Source organism: Molossus molossus, unplaced genomic scaffold (genome assembly GCF_014108415.1).
Source record: "Molossus molossus isolate mMolMol1 unplaced genomic scaffold, mMolMol1.p scaffold_m16_p_10, whole genome shotgun sequence".
Lineage (NCBI taxonomy): Eukaryota > Metazoa > Chordata > Mammalia > Chiroptera > Molossidae > Molossus > Molossus molossus.
The window spans coordinates 34,965,725-34,988,086 of NW_023425345.1; the positions used below are offsets into that span (position 1 = coordinate 34,965,725).

The following is a 22,362-nucleotide window of genomic DNA, read 5'->3' on the forward strand; positions in this document are numbered from 1 at the left end:
GGAAGGACACTTCACCTCCTGAGGGACTGGGACAGAGGTAATTGGTGTCACCATTCACATCTCTGCATTTTTTTTTTTTTAATCCTCACCTGAGGACATTTTTGCATTTATCTTCAGATAGAGCAGAAGGGAGAGAAGGGGGAAGAGAGACAGAAACATCGATGTGAGAGAGACACATCGAGTGGCCGCCACCCACACGACCCCAACCAGGGCCAGGGACAAAATGCAACTGAGGTACGTGCCCTTAGCAGGAACCGAACCCGGGACTCTCTGGTCCACAGACCGATGCTCTAACCGCTGAGCCAAACCAGCCAGGGCGACACCTCTGCGTTTTTTTCTATGCATTGTCCCCACTGCTCACGAGCCCTGCCTGCTCCACTGCTCACCTCCTCAAAAGTCTGTGTTGGGGTCTTTGGTGATCTCTCCCTGGTCATTAGACGACTCTCCTTTCTGGTCTAGCACTTTCAGAGCAGGGTCCCATTGTGGTGTTGGTTGGGTAGACTCCTTGTGATACAGCTTTTAAAATTAATCTCTACTGCTCAAGGCATACCAATCATGCAACAGGGCTGGGAGACACAGTGGTCAGAGCAGCAATACACTGAATCAAGTACTCTGCTCCCTCAGCAGCTAGACCCAGCTGTGCGCAGTGCCCACTTCCTCAGTCCTTCCTCACTCCCGGCAGTTTCTCTCTGGGGCCCATTGTCTCCCCCTAGAGTCTGTCTTTCTTCCCTTCTTCACTGTTCATACCATTGAGTCTGAATAGCAATGGTTTCGAGACCTTTGCAAAGCTGGACTTGTGATTAGGTACCTGTGTGTGTCCTCAAACACTCCAAGAACTAAGAAGTTCCATGAAAATTTTTGTGAGAAGAAACTGATTCTCTCCTCTATCAACTCCAGTCTCAGAATCCTACCAAGACACTCTCACGTGTGTAAACGACATGGTACATAGTAAACACTCAGAGAAGAGCGCAATTATCACCCAGAATCAGAATTTTCAGCAGTGTGAAGCTCAGAAGATATCTTGTCACAGGCCAGGGATATGAAGATGAATTTTTGTTTTTCCTTTAGCTGTTGAGAAAAATCACATTCAGCAAATATTGTGTCTTGCCATCCCTTGAAGGTCTCCTTCGTGTTATGACATGCTTTTGCCTAAGACGTGCTATCACTAGGAGGAGGTGATTTGTGAGTCAAAGAGCAGAATCAATTTCAATATGTCTCAGAAGATGTTCTGTCTATTGTCTGTCCTGTTCTCTCGCACTGTGCGTGGGTGCAGCATTAATAACCTTGGAGAATAAATAACATTGCCAGTTGCAAAACTGGGGCACATTGAAGTTGACTGATAACTGTATTATAAAGAACCTCAACGTGGTGGGTGTATCCTGTAGATCTGAGGGTGTGGTCCTTTTAGTTAGAAATTGGAAAGTAAAAAAATGGTGAGGCAATTTAGTTTTGTTTAGGTTGCAGCAGTTGTAATCTTTTGACATTCAATTTTACATTCTTTTTTTAGAATGTTACAACTAGTACTGAATCAAGTCAAGGTATATATTTTAAGTTTGAATGAAATAAGTATGTAGATGCCCCTTGTTCAATTTTTGTTTTTCTCAGAAAATCATAACTTATTTGAGTGGCATCAAGTGTTCAAAATAGATCTAATAGTGAAAATTGGTCACCTGAAAGTTTATTAGTGGGAGGGTTTCTGGTCATAAAATCTATAGATAAAGTAACATTTCATCTAGAAGAGCACAAGTAAAATAACTTGAAAGGGGATTATCTAGATCTGTTCAGTGCCCTTACTAATATTTTAAAAGTTATTTTTTGTTGTTCTTTACATTGACATATAATACCATTGTATGCATGTGTGTGTGTGTGTGTGTGTGTGTGTGTCTGTGTCCTGCATTTGCTGACTCAGCCCATGGGAGAATCGGTCTCATTTTGTTCCATGAGTACCTTGGCTACCCCACCCTGTATTAGACTCTTACTGTCAAAGGCAAATGGGCCGAACCATGGGTTTCCATGTAAATGTCACGCAGGCTGGTATTTGAATGGCCGGCACAGGAAGAACATTGTTCCTGCTCTCTGCTGGCAGCATGCGTTCGACTACTAACTTGAGCCAGCCTTCTATATAAGTAAGTCTCTCCTCTAAACTTTCCTTGTCTTGCTCTTAGTTAATTTATTTTCCTTGGTTTTAAAATATATCCAGTAGACTATCTTTTTCATAACTGCCCAGGTCTCTCAGGTGTTGTGTGTGGGTCAGGTTCTCCTATAGGTTGAGGGTGCTGGTTTGAATAAGGGTGACTTTTAAAGCTGAAAGAAAAGAGCATAATTGTGGGAAAGTTTGGCTGAGTTACCTTCCCTACCCCATGCACAGATACCCTGAGGGGTTGTATCTCCAGTTTTCGTTAACTATAACTCTGAACTTGAAAAAAAAAAAAATCTTCTTTTGTCTGGTTATTCTTGTATGAAGGGAAAAATGTTGTTAGACCAAATTTATGAAAATCTGGGTTTGAGTATGTTGTACATCGGGTTGTTCTCCGACCAGCAAGATTTATACAGATTAATAAACCGGAACAATATCCAGTTGCTTCCCTTACTGTTCCAGAACAATGCAGTGATGTGTGACTACCTGAGATATAGCATTTCTCCCAAACCGCAGCATTATTGCTTATTTAATCAATGTATACTGTATGTTTATCAAAAGGCTCCTCACTAAAATGTTTCACATATGAAGTTTAGGACAAAAGAAAGGCTTATACAGAGCTTATGACAAATGAGACATTTGTAATATAATGGAGGCAAGCTATTTTTGCTGTATTCATTATTTTGACACTAAATAATTAGACCTTTTTAAAAAACAAAGTGTACAGAAATGGCAAGTCCCTTTTCTCCCATATTGGAAACTAGTTTAATTAAATAGGAAAAAACTACATTCTTTCTCATACTTCTTACATTCAAACACAAGTATCCATGACCCTGCTAGGTATAAGAAGAAGTCTCTTTCTGACAAAATTATAATTTTTTAGCTAGTGCAATATAATTGTTATTACACATAATATACATTAATTATAGCACAGTAATAAGTGTTATTTCAAGCTGCACATAATAACAGATTTTTATATGTTATGGAGTGTGAAAAAGGCCTAATTTTTTTCTTATGAAGGAATCCATCTTTGTTGATTTTTATGAAGTACAATACTCAGTAAAACTGAAGGATATTTACTTTGTATCTTTATAGCTTTATTTCAATTATATATTGGAATATAGTTAAATAAGCATATAATACAAATATAACTTATTAAAATATTTTAAGGGTAGGACCATTATTCAACTACCTGCAAGGTATAAGGTACAATTTCTCTACAAAATTCAATTCAAATATCACCCCATTCTGTTACTTTGCTCTGTGGAATGCTGCCTGTAATTTATGAAGTGTTTGTTTTATGTGTTTGTCTTCCTGACTGGCCCACGAGCTCTCCTGGGACAAGGACTGTGTTTTCGTGTGTCTACAGCCTTTGTCACTGTTCCTCGCACAAAGTGGGTCTCTGATGACAGTTGTTGAATTGAATTCAGCCGACATCATGAGGGGCTTCCGTCACTTACAATCTGACCCAAAGATATTTAAAGCAGAGATGAGATGAAATAAAAGGGAGAGGACTGCCCAATGTTGATGTGTAAGAGGATTCGGTATACATTCTTGCTTTGCAAAATTTGTGCATTTTTCTAAACATTTGAGGTGAACATTTAAAAAGTTTATATTTAAATAATCTGCTCGTCTAAGACAATGACTGGGACATCTTTGCCTCTCCAAGAGCCTGGGTTAGGGTATCTCAGAGACAGTTTACAGGGAAGAAAACACTGTATTTAGTTCTATCTGGGTTTACAGGCTGACACCACCATTCTGAATATTTCTGGGAAATTAGTTTATTCATTGGCTTTCCTTTTCTTACCTGAAATAGGTAAATGTTTTCTTGTTAAAACCTGCTGCATGCCCTGGCCGGTTTGGCTCAGCGGTTAGAGCGTCCACCTGCGGTCCGGAGAGACCCGGGTTCGGTTCCTGCTAAGGGCATGTACCTTGGTTGCAGTTTGTCCCCGGCCCTGGTTGGTCGTGTGGGTGGCAGCCACTCGATGTGTCCCTTTCACATCGATGTTTCCCTCTCTCTCTCTCTCTTTCCCTCCCACTCTGTCTGTACAAAAAATGGAAAAATGTCCTCGGATGAGGATACAAACAAAAAAACAAAAAAAAAACCTGCTGCATAAGGTATTGGGAAATTAAATGAGATGATACATAAAAGGCCTTTTTGAAATTTGAATGTGCTGAACAGATAGATGTAAGCTGCTGCTGTTGCACTGGGTAACTACATATTCAGCAAACTCTGGCTAAGCCTTCACTTTTCGGGGGCTATAGTCAGTGTTACCGTGGATGGATTCTAAGTACTGTGCGTGACACCCAGCATCCCGCCACTGAAACCTGTCGCTGGTTGTGGCAGTTAATAAGTTTTATGTTTGATTGTGGAACACTTAAATGTCTTCATTTTGTAATATCTGTGTGCAGGTTTCTGATATGTGCAAATGGTTTGAGTTTTATTAAGTTATAATTTATTTTCCTAAATAGATCAAATAATAATGAAAATGTGCTTATTAGAAAATCTTATTACAGAAAAACCTATGTTCTATTGTAATTTTTTAAATGTAATAAGTGAACTAATTAACCCTAAAATCCCAAAGTTACCCCCAAATTAGGCACTCGTGATGGACACTAAGGAGTTCAAATGAGATTTTCAAACCCTGCCAAACAGGCTGGACCTGTTAAGCTCTTTTGAACACCAAATAATAGGTGCTGATTTAGAGTTAATCCCTCAGATCTTTAGAATTTGATTAAGTTTAAAATGTATGATTTGTTAAGCTAGAAAGTTGAGAACCCTTTTAAAATCACCAGGTCAAAAGTTTTAGGTTGAGTAATATTTCCATAAATAGAAATGTTTTATGCCCACATAGAATGTTCTGTTTAAAGAAAACTTGACTTAAGTTTATGAAATAAACTCTGTCTGCCCTTTAAGTTTAGAATTTGTTTTGCCCAAGAATTTATCAGGTTTTCTTTAAATATTAGACTTGGAAGTATACCTAAAATTGAATTTTTTTTGCAAGTACAGCTTTAAGGAAGTAGGCATATCAATGTACTCTGCACAATCCCATCTCCATATCCTCTCCAAAAGAGCAAAGTAAATATAGGTTCCCTTAAAATTATATAAAAATGTTTGCTTAAAACCTCCGTTCTGGAATGGAAAATGTCAAATTGTTGAACTTATTTCTTTTTTTTTTCTTAAGGAAAATGGTATTGAACGCTTGTATTCTGAGAGCCTGCCACAGTCCAGGTTTGCCTGTGTGTTGTATGTGTGTGTGAATTTGTATGCATATTCAGTTAATTTTAAAGAGATTTCTTTGAACCTGACTCCCCAAAATATTTCTTCCACTCTTGGCAGAGAATATTCCACACTCTCATCTCCTGGACACACGTCATCCACTGAGAGTACTGTAACTTCAAGTGGTGAGTGGACTCGGAAAAGATATCAATGTAGAGTGTTGTTAGCATTAAAACCATGAGCTTGATGTTCTGTGACCTGCTGACGTGTAAGCAAATGAAAAGGACATAGGCAAATACTTTTGCATAATATTCATACTCTTACTTTCTTCCTGTTGATAGATTCTGGATCAGAAACTTTGAATATGGCTTCTGGTGACCTTGACTGTAAATCACTCTGTGAGAAAGAGAAGGACAGAAGATCATATTCTGCTCTGATAAAAGTCAAAGGTAAGCTCTGAAGGGATCGAGTATAGTTTCCATTCTGAAACACTAAGCAGACCTATAAGCTAGTAGAGTAACTGTCTTCAGTAGCATTATTTTATAAAGTAATTTGGAGACTTAGCCTGGAAAAAAGAAGTCCAAGAGATGACTATTGCCTTTATATATGATGATGTGACCAATCTTTTTTCAATTCTGTATATAGAACCAAAATTACAATATATTTTAATGGGTCTTAAAAGTTGCTTTATGGCAAAGATTGCTTGGACACAACGGGCTCTCAACAATGGCTCAGATGTGGAATCACCTGCTTAGGAAATTCCAGAACCTTAATTAGAATCTATTAGGTTAGAAGATAAACCAGTTAGTGATGGTCCATTCAGGAGGCAAAAGGATTAACTAGACGACATATTAGATCCTTTCTGCCACTTGACTCTGAAAATAAAATAGTTAATTTCAACCACTCCCAGTGAGACATCACTGATTATAAATACTACGGATGGGAATTTGCCAATATATATCAAAATGTTAAATGGACATATCTAGTGATAAAACAATTTGAAATGGGGAAATTTATTCTATAAATCTAAGTACACACATACAATATAATATGTGTAAATTTATTTACTGTATTTTTATCTGAGTGGTAAAATACCATTAACAAGTTTACTATTAATAGAAGACTAGTTAATGTCTTTTGGCATATCCATGTAATGAGATACTTATATGCATCCATAAAACATATATAAGGAATCTTTTTTTCTTGGAAGGATGATGTCAAAGAACTATTGTTTCTTGAAAAAAAAAAAACCCAAAACACCAAAGTACAAAATACTATGTATTTGCATGTAAATATTTGTGGGGGGAAAAAGATTTTATGTATGCATAATTGTCTCTGGAAGGCTAGAAAAAACAAAATTGTCTATGGAGAGGAAAAGTTGGTGTCTGAATGGCATGTTCGGAAGGAAATTGTTCACTCTGAAACACCTTACATTTTTAGATTTATGGACCATATGAATCTATTATGTATCTTAAAAACAAAAATAAAATTCCATAGGGTAAAAAAAATTATAGTATCTCTGAAGAAAGTGGTTACCATTTTGTTCTTGTTTCCCTAATAGTTTAAAAAATATAATACATTCTTTAACTATTTTTTTTGTTAAAAAGAAAGAAACAAAACCTACCTATAGCTGCTAACTTTTGTGCCTGCACTGAGCTAAATTCAGCACAATGGATCATGTGAAGAAGAAAATGATTATCAAGTAAATTATAATACAAATAAAGTGCCCAAAAATAAAGGGAAATTACAAAAAGGAATGGCGTCATTTAAAAGTCATTTCTTCTTAGTTTGATGACATTTTATAAAAAGATACATTTTAGAAGGATATCTTTTGTTATCTGCCTTAAAAAAACCTGTTTGTTAGGCTGTGAAAAAGCTACTAAGCTACTAATTGTTCATCCTTTCTTCATCTAGTTTCTATAATTATACTAGTAATGTGTTTGATTAAAAGTCAGCAGCAGCCTTTAAAAATACATTAAAAACCCGACTGTTTGAAGGCCATTTATACAGATGTTTGTTTCTACTAAAATAAACTTACATGGCTAGCTTCCTTGGAAACCTTGGCTTCTCTAGTCTTGATTCTGAATCAATGGACACATTTAAAGTTTTGTAGTATGTAATTTATCCCACAAGTTAAGGCTTGTGCTACTTACTATTCTGCCCATATTACCACCCTCACGATTTCTTCCTCCTTTACTTGTTATAGCTCCCCAATTGTTCACTGTTTTTGTTTTTGTTTTCTTCTCATAGACGCAAGTCCAGCCCATGAGAATATTGCACTCCAAGGCTCTGTGAATGAAGACAAAACCATGTTAAATCTGGTAAGAAAATATACAATTGTTAACAGTAAAAGTAATGATATATTACAGTGGTAGAACTGTCCCTTTAAATTTGCAAAATACTCTTAAAAGCACCATCTTATTTTATCCTTTCAAAATATTATGAGGTCAAAATTATTTAATTATACTAATATTTTATAAAGAAATTGATGTCAAAACGTCCTTGTGACTTGTCCAAGGTCACACAGTAGAGTCATTAATTCACTCATCTATTCATCAAAGGTCTACTGAAAACAAGCTGAAGATCAATCAATAGAGGACTCTTAAATAAGTGAAAGCACTAATAAATAAGGTTGAATAAAACAGTGATATATATCTTAAAATGTTCTAATTTTGGGAAGAAACATAAATTTACTCCATAAATAGTGTGATTAGTGATGTGAAAGAAAAATGCTTGGGATGAGAGGCCAAAAGACGTCATGGAGGAGGTATGAATAGAATACCACAAGATGGGGGAAGGAGTAAGAAGAGTAGAATTTATGGAGTAAAATAAGATCAGTTAAGAGATCAAGTTTCAGCCCTGGCCGGTTTGGCTCAGCGGTTAGAGCGTCCGCCTGCGGTCCAGAGAGACCCAGGTTCGGTTCCCGCTAAGGGCATGTACCTCGGTTGCAATTTGTCCCAGGCCCTGGTTGGTCGTGCGGGTGGCAGCCACTCGATGTGTCCCTTTCACATCGATGTTTCTCTCTCTCTCTCTCTCTCCCCCTCCCTCCCACTCTATCTGTGCAAAAAATGGAAAAATGTCCTCGGGTGAGGATAAAAAAATAAAAATAAATAAAAAAAAAGATCAAGTTTCAGGTTGATGTGAAAGATCAATAGTCTGTAAAGAGCTTTTATATATAGCTATATACCCATTTTCTTAAACTCACCAATGGGACTTTTAGGAGAAGATACACACTTGTGAGTTATCAGCAAAGAACCAAGTATGTGGATGAAATTTCCCAAGGACTCAGCAGTCAGAAAGAGAACACTGATGATAAACTCTTGATGATTCCATTTTCTAATATTTGAAGGCAAAGCAGAGCAGGCTGAGGGGGAAGTACTGCAGTGATGGGGAGATTTTGGAAAAGCAAAACCAAGGCAAGAAACATCTTCAACAAAGAGGGGCTAATAGATTGCTTTAGATGCAGATGCTACAGTGAGGTCAAGTAAAATAAAAGCTGAAAATTACCCATTGGATTTGCCAGTAGGGAGTTCACTGACGACTGGAGAAAGTAGTTTTCTTGGAATGTTAGGCACAGGAGCAGAGTGTTTTGTTGTTGACAAATGGGAGACAAAGAATTGGAAATGCAACCATGGACAACTCCTCCCAGGAGCAAGGCCATGAAGGGCAGGAGAGGGAGAATATGCTGTAGCTGGAAGAGGTCATGAGGCTGAGGGAGGCTTCAAAAAACTTAAGAATATTCAAATGCTGATGAGAATGATCCAGTGCTTTACCTGTATTATTGTCTTAGTTTCAACTGTAAAAATTACATAACGTGGTTATCAATAGCTCTACCAAGGAAACTTGTCTTAGACTTACGTTGTATGGAAAGTTTCTAAGGATGTTGAATAATTATTATCATAAAATGATTATATACCTACAGCTTCCTCATTAGATTGCCCAGGCAGTACAGTAGAGCCCTCTGATTATGGAGATTCTTGTTGTGTAGATACATTTGTAAGACAGCTGATCATTGATATGAAGTAAAAGCCTAACAGCATAATCTTAGCTATTTTGCCAGCTTCCCCAACAACCCACTGCATGGGATGGTCCTAGATCACCCCCACCTGACCTCTTCATCCAGCCTATTGAGCCTCTCCATCAAACTTCAGCATGTTCCTTGTCAAGCAGAGATTTTTCATGCTACTCAGGCCATGGTATCTCTCTCCTTCCTCTGCTGAGCGCTTATCTAGATCCCATTTATTTGACAGCTAATCCTATCACCTTTGCAGCTTTCCAAAGATTTCTGTCCTTCACATTGCACCTGGATTGGAAACCCCCCTGGAGCCAGTGCTGTTTCTTCTCTAACCCCTGAGTACAGTTCTTCAAATACTATACAGTGGTTTTGACCACGTAGGGTTAGGGGAGAACAGGAAGCTGGGAAATGATTGGTTATAAAGGATATCCACTCTATGTACAACAATAAAATCTCTTTATGATTTTAGGAAGCCAAAGAGGAAACAAAAACAATAGATGAGCCTAGAAAAGAATGTGCTGCAGGAGGTAAGGAAGGCTCTCTCCCAACCCCACGTGAACTTTTGTTCCTTGTTGGTGTTTTTATAGGTGAAGTCTTTCTGAGTAAAGATATGGCATCTACAAATTCTGCATTTCTAGATAAAATTAGCCAACAGAACTGGTTCTCGATCCCATTTGTATTGTTTTCAAAAAGCCACATTTATGTTACTGTTGATTGTTAAGCCCCAGAGGACTACTGCCCTATTATGAGCTAAGAACCATACCGATGATGTTGGTAGTAAATTCTCTGCTCTACTTTGAGATCTTTTTCATTATTCCATCTAAAAGTAAATAAGCCAGTATTTAAAGAATGAGTGCTAATAGCTTTCTTCCCCATTTCATTTTTAATAGGAGAAAATAGTGGGCAAAATTCAGGCTTTGGGGTCACACAGACTCTATACTGAGTCAGCAGTCTCTAACTTTGACTTTGGAAAGTTATTTAACTTGAGTCTCAATTTCCTCCTCTGCAAAATGGAAAAGATGAGTAAAAAAAAAAAAAAATGCTACTCTCTATTGAGAATATATTACATGCTAAATACTTGGGTAAATTCTTTATGTACATAGTTTTATTTAGTTCCCCCAAATATCTATGTGTGATAGGTAAACTGTGATTCAATTTTCTAGTCTGTGATCTGTAGATAATAACAGTATCCAGCACAGAAGGTTTGCTGTGAGGATTGACTCAGTTATGCTTGAAGCACTTAGAAATGTGTTTGGCAGAGAAGTTCCCGTAAAAGTTAGCTAGTATGGAAAACTAATATCATTCTTATTTAGTAAATGGTTTGATGAAGTTGTTACTTTTCCTCTTTGTAAAGTTGTCATTAAGAGTCTGATTAGTGTGTGTAAAGAACCTCGTTGTGGGACTAGCATATAGTAAACCTGTGATTAAATGGTTGCTGTTATTGTTACCAGTATTGTAGTTGTTATTATTGTTATACTATTGTTATTCATACTACTACTACTATAATCACTATTATTCTTGCTGTTGCTGCTATTATAACATTGCTACGAAGGAGGACCAGGGTACCAAAGGAAGGTATGTTTAGCCACAGGATCAAGTCAAGCAAACATTCAAATGCAAAGAGAAAAATTGGGCTGTCCCTTGACTCAGACCTCCTAAGGTTTCAAACATTAGTCATTCACATGCTGAAGTGTGAGCTAAAGATTTTAAGGTCATTATGATCCCAGTAGCCTAGCATAACATTATCTTATATTTCAGCAAATGCATTACTAGCTAGGTATCATCTCAGACATATTTCAATGAAATACCTTTGTTTAGTGAAGAGAGGACATAAAATTTGATTGAATGTGCCTTTCGCTGTTGCTATTAAGTCTCTTTAACCAAATCATATTTTATTGTCTTTCAATAGATGCTGCTGTTTCCTCTCTTCCTGTAACCACTGTGAAAACGGTTAACTTTAAACAAAGTGACAAGTAAGCTCTTCTTCACATAGCATGCTAACATTTTTTGCTTTTCTGTTGAATTGTGTTTGAATAAATTCTTTGTCTTATCCTACAGCACTTCTGCTAATGAGAAGGAGGTAGAGGTGAGTTTAAAGTACTTATTTTTTACTTTAATTTTAAAAAGGTGTTGCAGACTCACTGGCCTGCAGTCACTTCATGCTTTTGCACAAGCTGTCATACAGTTGGTGTCTGTCTGGCTTGGCACCGATGAAGTGCAGGTAAAGTCTCTCTGCGTGTCAACATTATGTTGCTGGAAAGAGAGAGAAATGCCTCAGTATAGTTCAGTATTAAACTGGGATACTTGACTACATCCAGTTTTCTCTCTTCATTCTCATGTTAATTTGACAACAGGCTGAATTTCTTAGATTATCATTGGCATTTAAATGTGATTGGTTCACCTTGGAGAAAAGAGTGAAGCTTGAAGAAAGAACCCGTGACTTGGCAGAAGAAAATTTGAAGAAAGAAATCACTAACTGTTTGAAGCTGTTGGAGGTAAGAGTTATAACATTTGGGGACTGTACATTTGGTCATACTGTTAACAATGTTTTCAAATTACACATGACTTTACTTATAAGACTGAAACTAACACCAGGTATCAAGCCCTGCCTGACCCCAATGTGAATTAACAGGAGGTAAGAATTCAGGATCAGGGTAAAATAAAAACGATTCACTCATAGGAGAGTATAAGCAATAAAACAATAAATGCCCTTTAAAGTAGTTATATGAGTTCTCTGCCTTCTCCCTGGATCTTCAAATAGATTTCAGACAGAGAAGTAATCAGGCAGAAAACTGAGCAATCGGAGATAATACCAATTTTAAGCTTCAAAGAAGAGAATCAAGTCTATTTTCATTTAATTAACTGAAAAAAAAAAAAGGTACATAGCAGTATAACATCTACTATTCTTCCATTTTGTGAATATAGAGATGGGTTGGAAAATTAACAGAGCTAATTTAAGGAAAGGAAAATAAAAATTTAGAAATTATATTCTGTATTTTTTATTGTGGTAAAAACATAAAACTGACCATGTTAACCATTGTAAGTGTACAGTTCAGTAGTGTTACATATATTTACATTGTTGTGAAACAGGTCTTCAGAACCTTTTACTTTTGCATACTGAAACTCTATCCATTAAACAACTCCCCCTTCCCCTCCTCTCAGCCCCTGGTAACCACCATTCTACTTTCTATTTCTATGAATTTGACTAATTTAGTTACCCTATAGAAGCAGAATCATACAGTATCTGTCGTTTTGTAACTGGCTTATTTCACTTAGCATAATATCTTCAAAGTTTATGCATGCTGTAGCATGTGACAGGGTTTCCTTCCTTCTTAGGATTGAATAAAATATTCTGTTTATACATCGCATTTTGTTTATTGATGAACATTTGAGTTGCTTCTACCTCTTGGTTGTTGTGAACATTGCTGCTATGAACATAGGTGTACAAATGTCTTTGAGAACCCTGCTTTCAGTTCTTCTGGAAATATATCTAGAAGTGGGATTGCTGGATCCTACAGAGTTTTCATTTTAAGTCTTCTGAGGAGCAGCCATATCGTTCTGCATAGTGGTTGCACCATTGTATAATCCTACCAACAATACACAGAGTTTCCAGTTTCTTCACATCCTGGTCAACAGGTTATTTATTTATTTTTCATAGTAGCCATTCTAATGGGTATACGGTAGTATCTCACTGTGGTTTTGAATTGCATTTCCCTGATGATTATAATTGCTGACCATTTTTTCATGTGCTTGTTGTTGACCATTTGTATATCATCTTTGGGGGAAAAAATGTCTATTCAGGTCCTTTGTCAAATTTTTAATAAGATGTGTACCTTGCAAATACTTTCTCCTGTTTCATAGGTTGCCTTTTCACTTGTCCTTTGATGCAAAAAAAGTTGTTAAGTTTGAGGTAGTGCTATTGGTCTATTTTTGCTTTTGTTGCCTGTGCTTTTGGTGTCATATCCAAGAAATCACTGCCAAATCCAACATCATGAAGCTTTCTTCTATGTTTTCTTCTGGAGTTACATAGTTTAGGGTCTTACATTTAGGCCTTTCTCCATTTTGAGTTGATTTTTGTATATGATGTAAGATGAGAGTCCACCTCCACTCTTTTGCATGTGGATATTCAGTTTTTCCAACATCATTTGTTGAAGAGATAATCTGTTCCCCATTGTGTACTCTTGTCAAAGATCATTTGGAGGTATATGCATAGATTTATTTCTGGCCACTCTATTCTGTTTCATTGGTTTATATATCTGTCTTTATGCTAGTACAATACTGTTTTGATTACTGTAGCTTTGTAATATGTTTTGAAATTAGGAAGTGTGAATCCTCCAACTTTGTTTTTCTTTTTAAAAGTTGTATTGGTGCCCTGGCCAGTTTGGCTCAGTGGTTAAAGTGTCAGCCCATGAACTGAAGCGTCACAGGTTTGATTGCTGGTCAAGGGCATGTATGTGGGTTGCAGGTTCAATCCCTGGCCCCCGTTGGAGTCGTACAGAAGGCAACCAGTCACTGTACCTCTCTCACATCGATGTTTCTCTTTCTCTTTTCTCTCTCTCCCTCCCTCCCTTTCATTCTGTCTAAAAATCAATCGTAAAATATCCTTGGGTGAAGATTAACAACAAAAAGTTGTTTTGGCTATTTGGGGTCCTTTGAGATTTTATATGAATTTATGGATGAATTTCTCCATTTTGGTAAAACATTCCATTGAGAGTTTAATAGGGATTCATTAAATCTGTAGATTGATTTGGGTAGTATGGACATCTTAAGAAATTAAAGTCTTCTAATTCATGTCACAGGATGTCTTTCCCTTTTTTTGTGTATTCTCTAATTTCTTTCAGCAGTGTTTTTTAGTTTTCAGTGTACAAATCTTTCACTTCCTTGGGAAGGTTTATTCCTAGGAATTTTATTATCTGTTGTGCTATTGTAAATGGAATTGTTTTCTTAATTTCATTTTTTTTATTGTCTATTGCTAGTGTATAGAAATGCAACAAATTTTTGTATGTTGATTTTATATCCTGAAATTTTGCTAAATTCATTTATTAGTTCTAAAAGTCTTTTGTGGAATCTTTAGGGTCATGTATATATAATGTTGTTTGTGGTCAGAGATAATTTTACTTCTTCCTTTCCAGTGTGGCATTTTCTCTCACTTGCCTCATTGCTCTGGCAAGGATTTCTAGTACTAAGTTACATAGAACTAGTGAAAGTGGGCATTTTGCCTTGTTCCTGATCTTAGAGGAAGAACTTTGTCTTTCATCTGTGAATATTATGTTGGCTGTTGGCTTTTTATCTATGGCCTTTATTGTATTGAGGAAGATAGCTTCCATTTCTAGTTTGTTAAATAATTTTTATTATGAAGGGGTGTTAAATCTTATTAAATTTTTTTCTGCAATAATTTAGATGATAATGTAGTTTTTATCTTTTAATCTCTTAATGTGGTTTACTGCATCAATGGATTTTTATATGTGAAACAACATTGCATTCCAGGAATAAATCTCACTTGGTCATGGTATGTAATCCTTTTAATGTGCTGTTCAATTCAGTTTGCTCATATTTTGTTGAGAATTTTTTCATAAATATTCATAAAGAATAATGGTCTGTAATTTTCTTGTAGTGTCTTTGTCTGGCTTTGGTATCAGTGTTATACTGACTACAAAGAATTACCTTGCAAGTGTTCCCTCCTCTTTAATTTTATTGGAAGAGTTTCAGAAGGATTGGTGTTAATTCTTTAGATGTTTGGTAGAATTCTCCAGCAAAGCCTGGCACTGGACTTTTCTTGGTTGGGAGATTTTGATAACTATTTCAATCTCCTTGCTAGTTATTGATTTATTCACATTTTCTATTTCTTCATGATTCAGTTTTGTTAAACCATATTCCATTGGCTAACAACTAATATCTGCTCTTTCCTTCCCAATAAAGGTGGTTTTTTAAAATACCATAGGAAACTGTGTGTCTGATAATGGTCATTCCAACTGATTATCTACACTTACATACCTGTCTATTTCAGAAGTGTCTGCCATTCATTGGACACCTACTGTGTGTCAAGCAAGCAACTGGCATCTGTTTCCTCTCATGTTATAGTAGTCCTGGAAAGGAGATATCACTGTCTTTTTCTGACAGACGAGGAAATAGTAAATCAGAAAGGATGACACTATAACCTTTCTAGAATTAGGATGCAATTTTATTGGTAGAACTTTTCCTTTCTTAATGCTGTACAAAATTTATGGTGTTTTAGATTGGGGCAAATCTTTAAAATTTACTCATGATCACACAGCTAACAAGCAGTAGCTTGTTTGTTTGCAAACTTGCTGTTCCCTTAATTCTGTCTCCACCCCCGAGAGAAGGATGGTCCTCCAAAAGGAAGGCCATCATCTTGAATGAAGGGCACAGATTTGAGAGAACTATTCCTAAGGAGGTGAAGGCAGACCACATAATCAGCCCAATCCCACTTTATTGTCAATGGAAGAGCAAGTATAGTAGTCAGAGCCATATCTCATTTCAGTCTATTTTCCTTACTTTTCTTAAAAGTCCAAATTATGCCCCTCATATAATATATTCAACTCATTTATAAGCATATTTGTTTTTCTTAAATTATTTTTTTATTAATTTGTTTTTTGTTACAAATGTTTCTCCTTTTTCCTCCATTGACACCCTCCTCCCCATCCCCCCGCCCTATCCCCAGCTTTGTTGTCTATGCCCATTGGTCATGCATACATGCATATAAATTCTGTGGTTTATCTCTTCCTCCCACAACACCCCTTCCTCTGAGGTTTGTCAGTCTGTACCCCATCTCTATGTCTCTGGGTCAATTTTGTTCATCAGTTTGTTTAGTATAAGCATATTTCTTTACCATGACCAATTATCCCATTGTATTGTAGAAGAAAAATATAAATACATATAAGGTTGGTGCAAATTTGAGAAGGAAGAAGAAAGGGATCAAAAGTAGATATAAAGGCTTTGTGGGCCCCTGCATAAGTTTACTTGATAGTCAACAAAGGTATTAATAGTTCATTATCATTCATTATTGGTCTTAGCAGCTGCTTTCCATTCTCCATCAAGAAAATTTAAATTTTACTGTCATCTGCACTTAACAACATAGTATTAGAATCACTTGCTGAACTTTTGAGTTGGATACTTTTTAATACATTGCTTTCTGCGCAGTCTTTAACACCTCTCTGTGAAGATGACAACCAGGCCCAGGAAACCATGAAGAAGCTGGAGAACAGTATAATGTTCCTCAGCCAGTGCACAGCACGAGTGGCCAGTAGAGCTGAGATGTTGGGAGCCATTAATCAGGTAATCTGTCTCTATTTCTCTAGCTACAGCAAAATTACTAAAAGGATTATTTTTCCTGAGATTATAGATTATATTTCTAGAAAAAAGTTTTAAAAAAACACTTCTTTATTATACAAAACATATGTTTAGTCCTGGCCAACGTACAGTGTGGCTCAGTTAGTTGGGTGTTGTCCTGTGCACTGAAAGGCTGCTGGTTCGATTCCTAGTCAGGGCACATGCCCGGGTTGTAGGCTCGATCTCCCGTGGAGGAGTGTGCAGGAGGCAGCCGATAGATGTTTCTCTCTCACATCAATACTTCTCTCTCCCTCTTCCTTCCTCTCTCTTTGATACCAAAGAATGGAATATAAAATATGTAAATAAAAATATAATGGAAAATCTCTCATAATAGCATTAGCCAGTGACAGTCATTATAAAGATTTTGTGACTTGTTTTCTTTCAATATATAGCATAGATAGCTTTCTATGTGATATAAATTCATACAAGTCATTATTTTGTGGTATTGGCTTAATAGATCATAAATTATTTAACCAATCCCCTATATTTGATCATTTTGGAATGTTCTTGATATTTTGCTATTATAAACAATACTACAATAAATATCCTTGTTTATGCATCTTTGCACACTTATTCTTAGGTAGAATTTCAAAATATTCTTGTGGGCAAATGTGGGAAGACTGTAATTTTTAAAATCGACACCTAAACAAACTTGTTAAAATATATTTTCCTAAGAAGGAGAAATTCAATTGTGGTGATAGTTTTAGTTTGATCATTTGTTATACATTTTTAGTATCCTTTTTCTTTTTTATCTTCTCACTGTCTATTCTTTGTCTTATTTTTATTAAAGTTATATATGCGTATCGTTTAAAAATGTTCAGTAGTGCTACAAGGCTTATTATCCTATTTTCCATGTTCAAGAAAAATAACTTTCAACTCTTTTGATTTGGTTTGTATTGACACCTTTATCTCTAGATAACATACATATACTCTCACTTCGTGATTTATTTTCAGTTTTAGATAGCGGTTGATATCCCACTGTGAAGATGAATATTTAGTTCTTTTAACGATCTCTGTTCCCTTACCCCTTATCACTGATTCTCATCTGCTGACCTCTCCTTTTTCCTGACCAAGCTTAAATTCCATGGTCAAAAACAATATTCACTACCTTGCATGAACCCCTCCACACTATTCCCTTCTTGTTTTATTTTACTCATTTGGAAAATCTACCACCCTGTTTAAATCTACCTCTCCACCTGCTCATACCTGCATAGCTGGGAAACATCACACCCATGTGCTGACTAGCTCTCTTGAAATTCATTGTCACAAACCACATGTGGATCCATAGGGCCTCCCATCATTCACCCTCCCTCTCTGTTAAACATCAGTTTCACACTTTCTCCTTAACCCACCATCATGATCTCCCATCTTCTCTGTCAAATTGTCATGTTTGAATTTTCCAGACTTGTTTGTTGTTGTTCTCAGAATGTTTTTGAACTGATACCTTATTCTTATTTCATGGATGCAATACTAATTTGTAACCCTCTGAAGATACAGGTGATTTTCCTTGAAGTTTTCATTTTCCTGGTTTTCTTTTGTGCTAGAGGCTTTCCTTCTACATCTAATGATCCGCTGTGCGGCTGATCAGGGCTCTGTGTATGTTGAGTGGGGAGGGTTCTTATTGGCCATGAGCATCACACAAGCTAGGATGTTTCAGTGGAGTACTCTCAATGTCAGCAGTTTTCGGACTTTAATCTTGGAATGTCAGATTCCCCGGAGAAAAATCTAGCTGCTTGCCTTGAGGGTATGAGCCTGGTTACCAGTGTTGGGGAGCTGGAAGGAAGAATAAGGCTATGTATCTCATTATTCAGTATGTATACAGACTTTTGCTTAAATCTCTTCATTTCAGTATAAACCACCATCAGTTATGTTACTACCCAATCCACAGGCCCTCTTGTTTCACTCTCTAGATATTCAGCCTTTGTAGTTTTCACCGGAGTGGTGGAGGGGCAGTTGCTCAGCGGGCTTGAGGAAGAGAGAGCATCTGTGGATCTAATCACTTGTTACATAGATTGTCAACCTTTGCTACTGTTCACATATCAATCCTGAAGCTTAATTTCAGAGGTGCTATTAAACCCTGATCCTTTAGGGCTTTCCCATGTTGCTTCGAGGGTTTTCTTACTGCTCACTTTAGGGTTTGGCCTTTTCATGTCTTAGACATTCACCACTAGCCCTTCTAGCAGGCCTCCACAATCGCATTGCTATTATATCTTCTGTCCTATTCGCCCTTATAGATACCAGTCTTTTTTCTTCTTCTTTTTAATAGAAATGCCTTTGTTATCATTTTAGTGGGATTTGGGGATGGAGTGAAGATAAATGCATGTTTCTAATGGCCATCTTTTAATTGGGTACAACAATACTGTTTTCAATATAAACTTGTGGGTTTTTTCCTACTAGGAAAGCCGGGTTAGTAAAGCTGTTGAAGTGATGATTCAGCATGTAGAAAACCTGAAGAGAATGTATGCCAAAGAGCACGCTGAGTTAGAAGAACTGAAGCAGGTTCTTTTGCAAAATGAAAGGTCTTTTAACCCTCTGGAAGATGAAGGTAATCAAAGTTTAGGATAATAGTACCAGTTGTGTTTTTCTAACATTCACCTCTTTCATTCTCTCTCTTACTAATTCTCATTATGTCTTTAATATAAGATGCTTGGGTGAAGGTTATATTAAAACAATAACTCGTTCCTGTCATCTATATAGCCAGAAGTAGGATGTCAGTTAGATAACAGGTGGGGAGACAAAGATTCTTTGATAATCACATCAGAAATTAATTAAATAAATTTAAATTGCTGAGATCAGAGAATGTATTTAATCCATCCCATTGAGTTGACACTAATGTTCTACTTAGGATACATTCGAATTGGCTCTTTCTCCACACAAAAAGCAAGGCAGATGAATTTTAATGAGCCATTCTCATCAACAATGGTTTTATATTCCTTATGAAAGGAATAACCCTGGCATAGCAAAGCTGACTGATGAATCAAAAAGTAGGGACACATATAAGGCCATAGAAAATATCATAATATAGTTTATATAAATCTTATAATAGTTTTCTTTAAAAAAATAAGCATTATGAACTTCTGGGAATTCTTAATGATCTGTTGTACCGTCGTCTAGAAAAATAACCATACTTGATAATCTTCTATCTGTAATTTTGGGTTCTTTTATTCAGTAGATACTCACTTAGCATCTACTATGTGCTAGGTCAGCATTCTAGACAAATGCAATAACATAGAGGACTCTCTTCCATTGGTTAAGGTGGTAATTGTTATAAATCACCAAATAAACAATAACCAGATATTCAGTAGTCTTCTGACCATTGTTTTTCTTTGTAAAGAATTAAGACCATTGTAGCGACAAAAATTACAAGTGTACTTTCTAAATTATGCAAATGTTTTTCCTTCAGATGACTGCCAAGTTAAAAAACGCTCAGCTTCTCTAAATTCCAAGGTAATTGATAATTCACTTACTGATTTCCCTTAAAAATGTCTGTCAACTATTATAGGTAAGATGGTTTTTAAATATTTGAAGCAACATAGCTTATAAAACAATTTTAATTCATATATATGTATATATGTATGCATATATGTGTACGTATATTTGTTTACAGGTATGCTTTTATATTTCCTGCTGTATTGGTGTATGAATGAAGTTTGCCTGGTGGTGAGAAGGACGCTGTAGAAATCAGTGTGTCTTGTGTAAATGGGAGTTGGAAACAGGCAATCCAACAGTAGTAGAGCAGCTTCACAAAACCCCCAGGACCTTTTCCTCTCCAGCTGCTTCATCCCCCTCAGCCCTTTGCTTCCAACCTGTGGTCGAAGATGGCCTCTCTGGTCCCAGGCACCGAGTCCTGGCCATTCCACGGAGTCACATTCCAAGGAAGAGGAAAAGGCAAAGACAGGCATTCCCTCGCCCTTTAAAGACAACTTCAAAGCAGTCCCAGATTTCTCTCTTCACTCTTAAATGCAAATAAGACTGGAAATAGTTTTTAATTCAGGATGTGGTATGCCTAACTGAAAATCAGGGAGTTTGAAAATCGGGATTGCACAGAATTTTGTAATAGTACTTTTGAGCAAGTGACTCTGAAATCATTCCACCCAAATCTCTTTTTCACTCATTAGGAAAGAGAGGACAGAAGTTAAGTAATTAGTTATGATATATGTAGTGGTAGAACCATGATTTCAACCTAGGTTTCATGAACCACAGTTTGATATTTTTGATGCTCAATTAACCTATGAAATTAATTTTAGGATGATGGTTTAAGGAAAGGATTCACAGCTCTGGTCAGTGTGGCTCAGAGGTTAGAGTGTTGGCCCTTGCACTAAAGGGTTGTGGGTTCAATTCACAGTCAAGGCACATACCTGGGTTGTAGGTTCAATCCCCAGCCCTGGTTGGGGTGTGTGTGGGAGGCAGCCAATCAATGTCTCTCACCTACATTGACGTTTCTCTCTCTTTCACTCCCTCCCTCTCTCTCTTCCTCTCCCTCCCTTTCACTCTTTCTAAAAAATTAATGGAAAAAATATATTTGGGTGAGGATTAACAACAATGAAAAAAGGAGTCACATAAAACTTGAGCTTATTTTCTACATTTAAAATATTATTATTTCCTGAAGTTGTACTTACTCAAACTTTAAGAATTACATAACATTTTTTCTGTGCAAATATCAAGGACAATATATATACACACCCATTTATTAAAATAATATGTTTATCCTTAAATGTATTAAATGGAAAAATGAATTTTAAAAAGCTATAAATATAGATATATATTTATCTCCTCTTGAGGAGGGCAAAACCTTTCTAAGCATAACAGAAATGCTAGCAAAAGAAGGGAAGAGATGAACAGCTTTGGCTGTATTAAAAATGAAACAATTTTCGGCCCCAAATATCATGAACAAAATTAATATGGGTAAAAATAATTGCCCTGGCTGGTTTGGTTCAGTGGTTAGAGCGTCGGCCTGCGGTCCAGAGAGACCTGGGTTCGGTTCCCGCTAAGGGCACAGGCCTCAGTTTCAGTTTGTCCCCGGCCCTGGTTGGGTTTTGCATGCGGGAGGCAGCCACTCGATGTGTCCCTTTCACATCAATGTTTCTCTCTCCCTCCCACTCTAAAATAATAATAATAAAAAAAAAAACAGGTGGTTCTCAGAGCAGATACAGATGTTATTCAACATAGAAAAAGTATTGAATGTTCTGCAAGTCAAATAAATGCAAACCTAAACAAGGAAGCTTATACTCTTTATTTGACTGGCAAAAATCATACCCAATGTTGGAGAGGGTGAAATGTAAATGAGTAGAATATTTCTGGAAGGCAAGTTGGTCATTAAGAAAATCCTTTTAAAAATGTCTACAGGCCCTGCCAGTTTGGCCCAGTGGTTGAGCATCGACCCATGCACCAAGAGGTCGCCGGTCCGATTCCCAATCAGGGCACATGCTCAGGTTGTGGGCCAGATCCCCAGTGGGGGGCATGCAGGAGGCAGCCAACCGATGTTTTCTCTCATAGATGTTTCTCTCTTTCTCCCTCTCCCTTCCTCTCTCTCTAAAATCAATAAAGAAAAAAAGTTTTTTTAAATGTCTACAGTTTAACTCAGCAGCAGTCAAGGGCATGGTGTGTGTGTACAAAGATGTCATCAGTGCAGCATACAAG

General features: G+C 36.8%; 1 protein-coding gene across 1 annotated transcript in view; it reads left to right on the forward strand.

Moving 5' to 3' along the window:
- The window catches only part of IRAG2 (inositol 1,4,5-triphosphate receptor associated 2), a 35,351-nt gene that overhangs the window by 8,714 nt on the left and 4,275 nt on the right, over positions 1-22,362 (forward strand). The window contains exons 5-15 of the mRNA XM_036250747.1: positions 5,323-5,369; positions 5,478-5,542; positions 5,699-5,806; positions 7,608-7,678; positions 9,842-9,899; positions 11,282-11,345; positions 11,431-11,458; positions 11,727-11,867; positions 16,534-16,668; positions 19,120-19,267; positions 20,126-20,169. Coding sequence (XP_036106640.1) covers positions 5,323-5,369; positions 5,478-5,542; positions 5,699-5,806; positions 7,608-7,678; positions 9,842-9,899; positions 11,282-11,345; positions 11,431-11,458; positions 11,727-11,867; positions 16,534-16,668; positions 19,120-19,267; positions 20,126-20,169 — 909 coding nt within the window. The remainder of the gene's footprint in view (positions 1-5,322; positions 5,370-5,477; positions 5,543-5,698; positions 5,807-7,607; positions 7,679-9,841; positions 9,900-11,281; positions 11,346-11,430; positions 11,459-11,726; positions 11,868-16,533; positions 16,669-19,119; positions 19,268-20,125; positions 20,170-22,362) is intronic.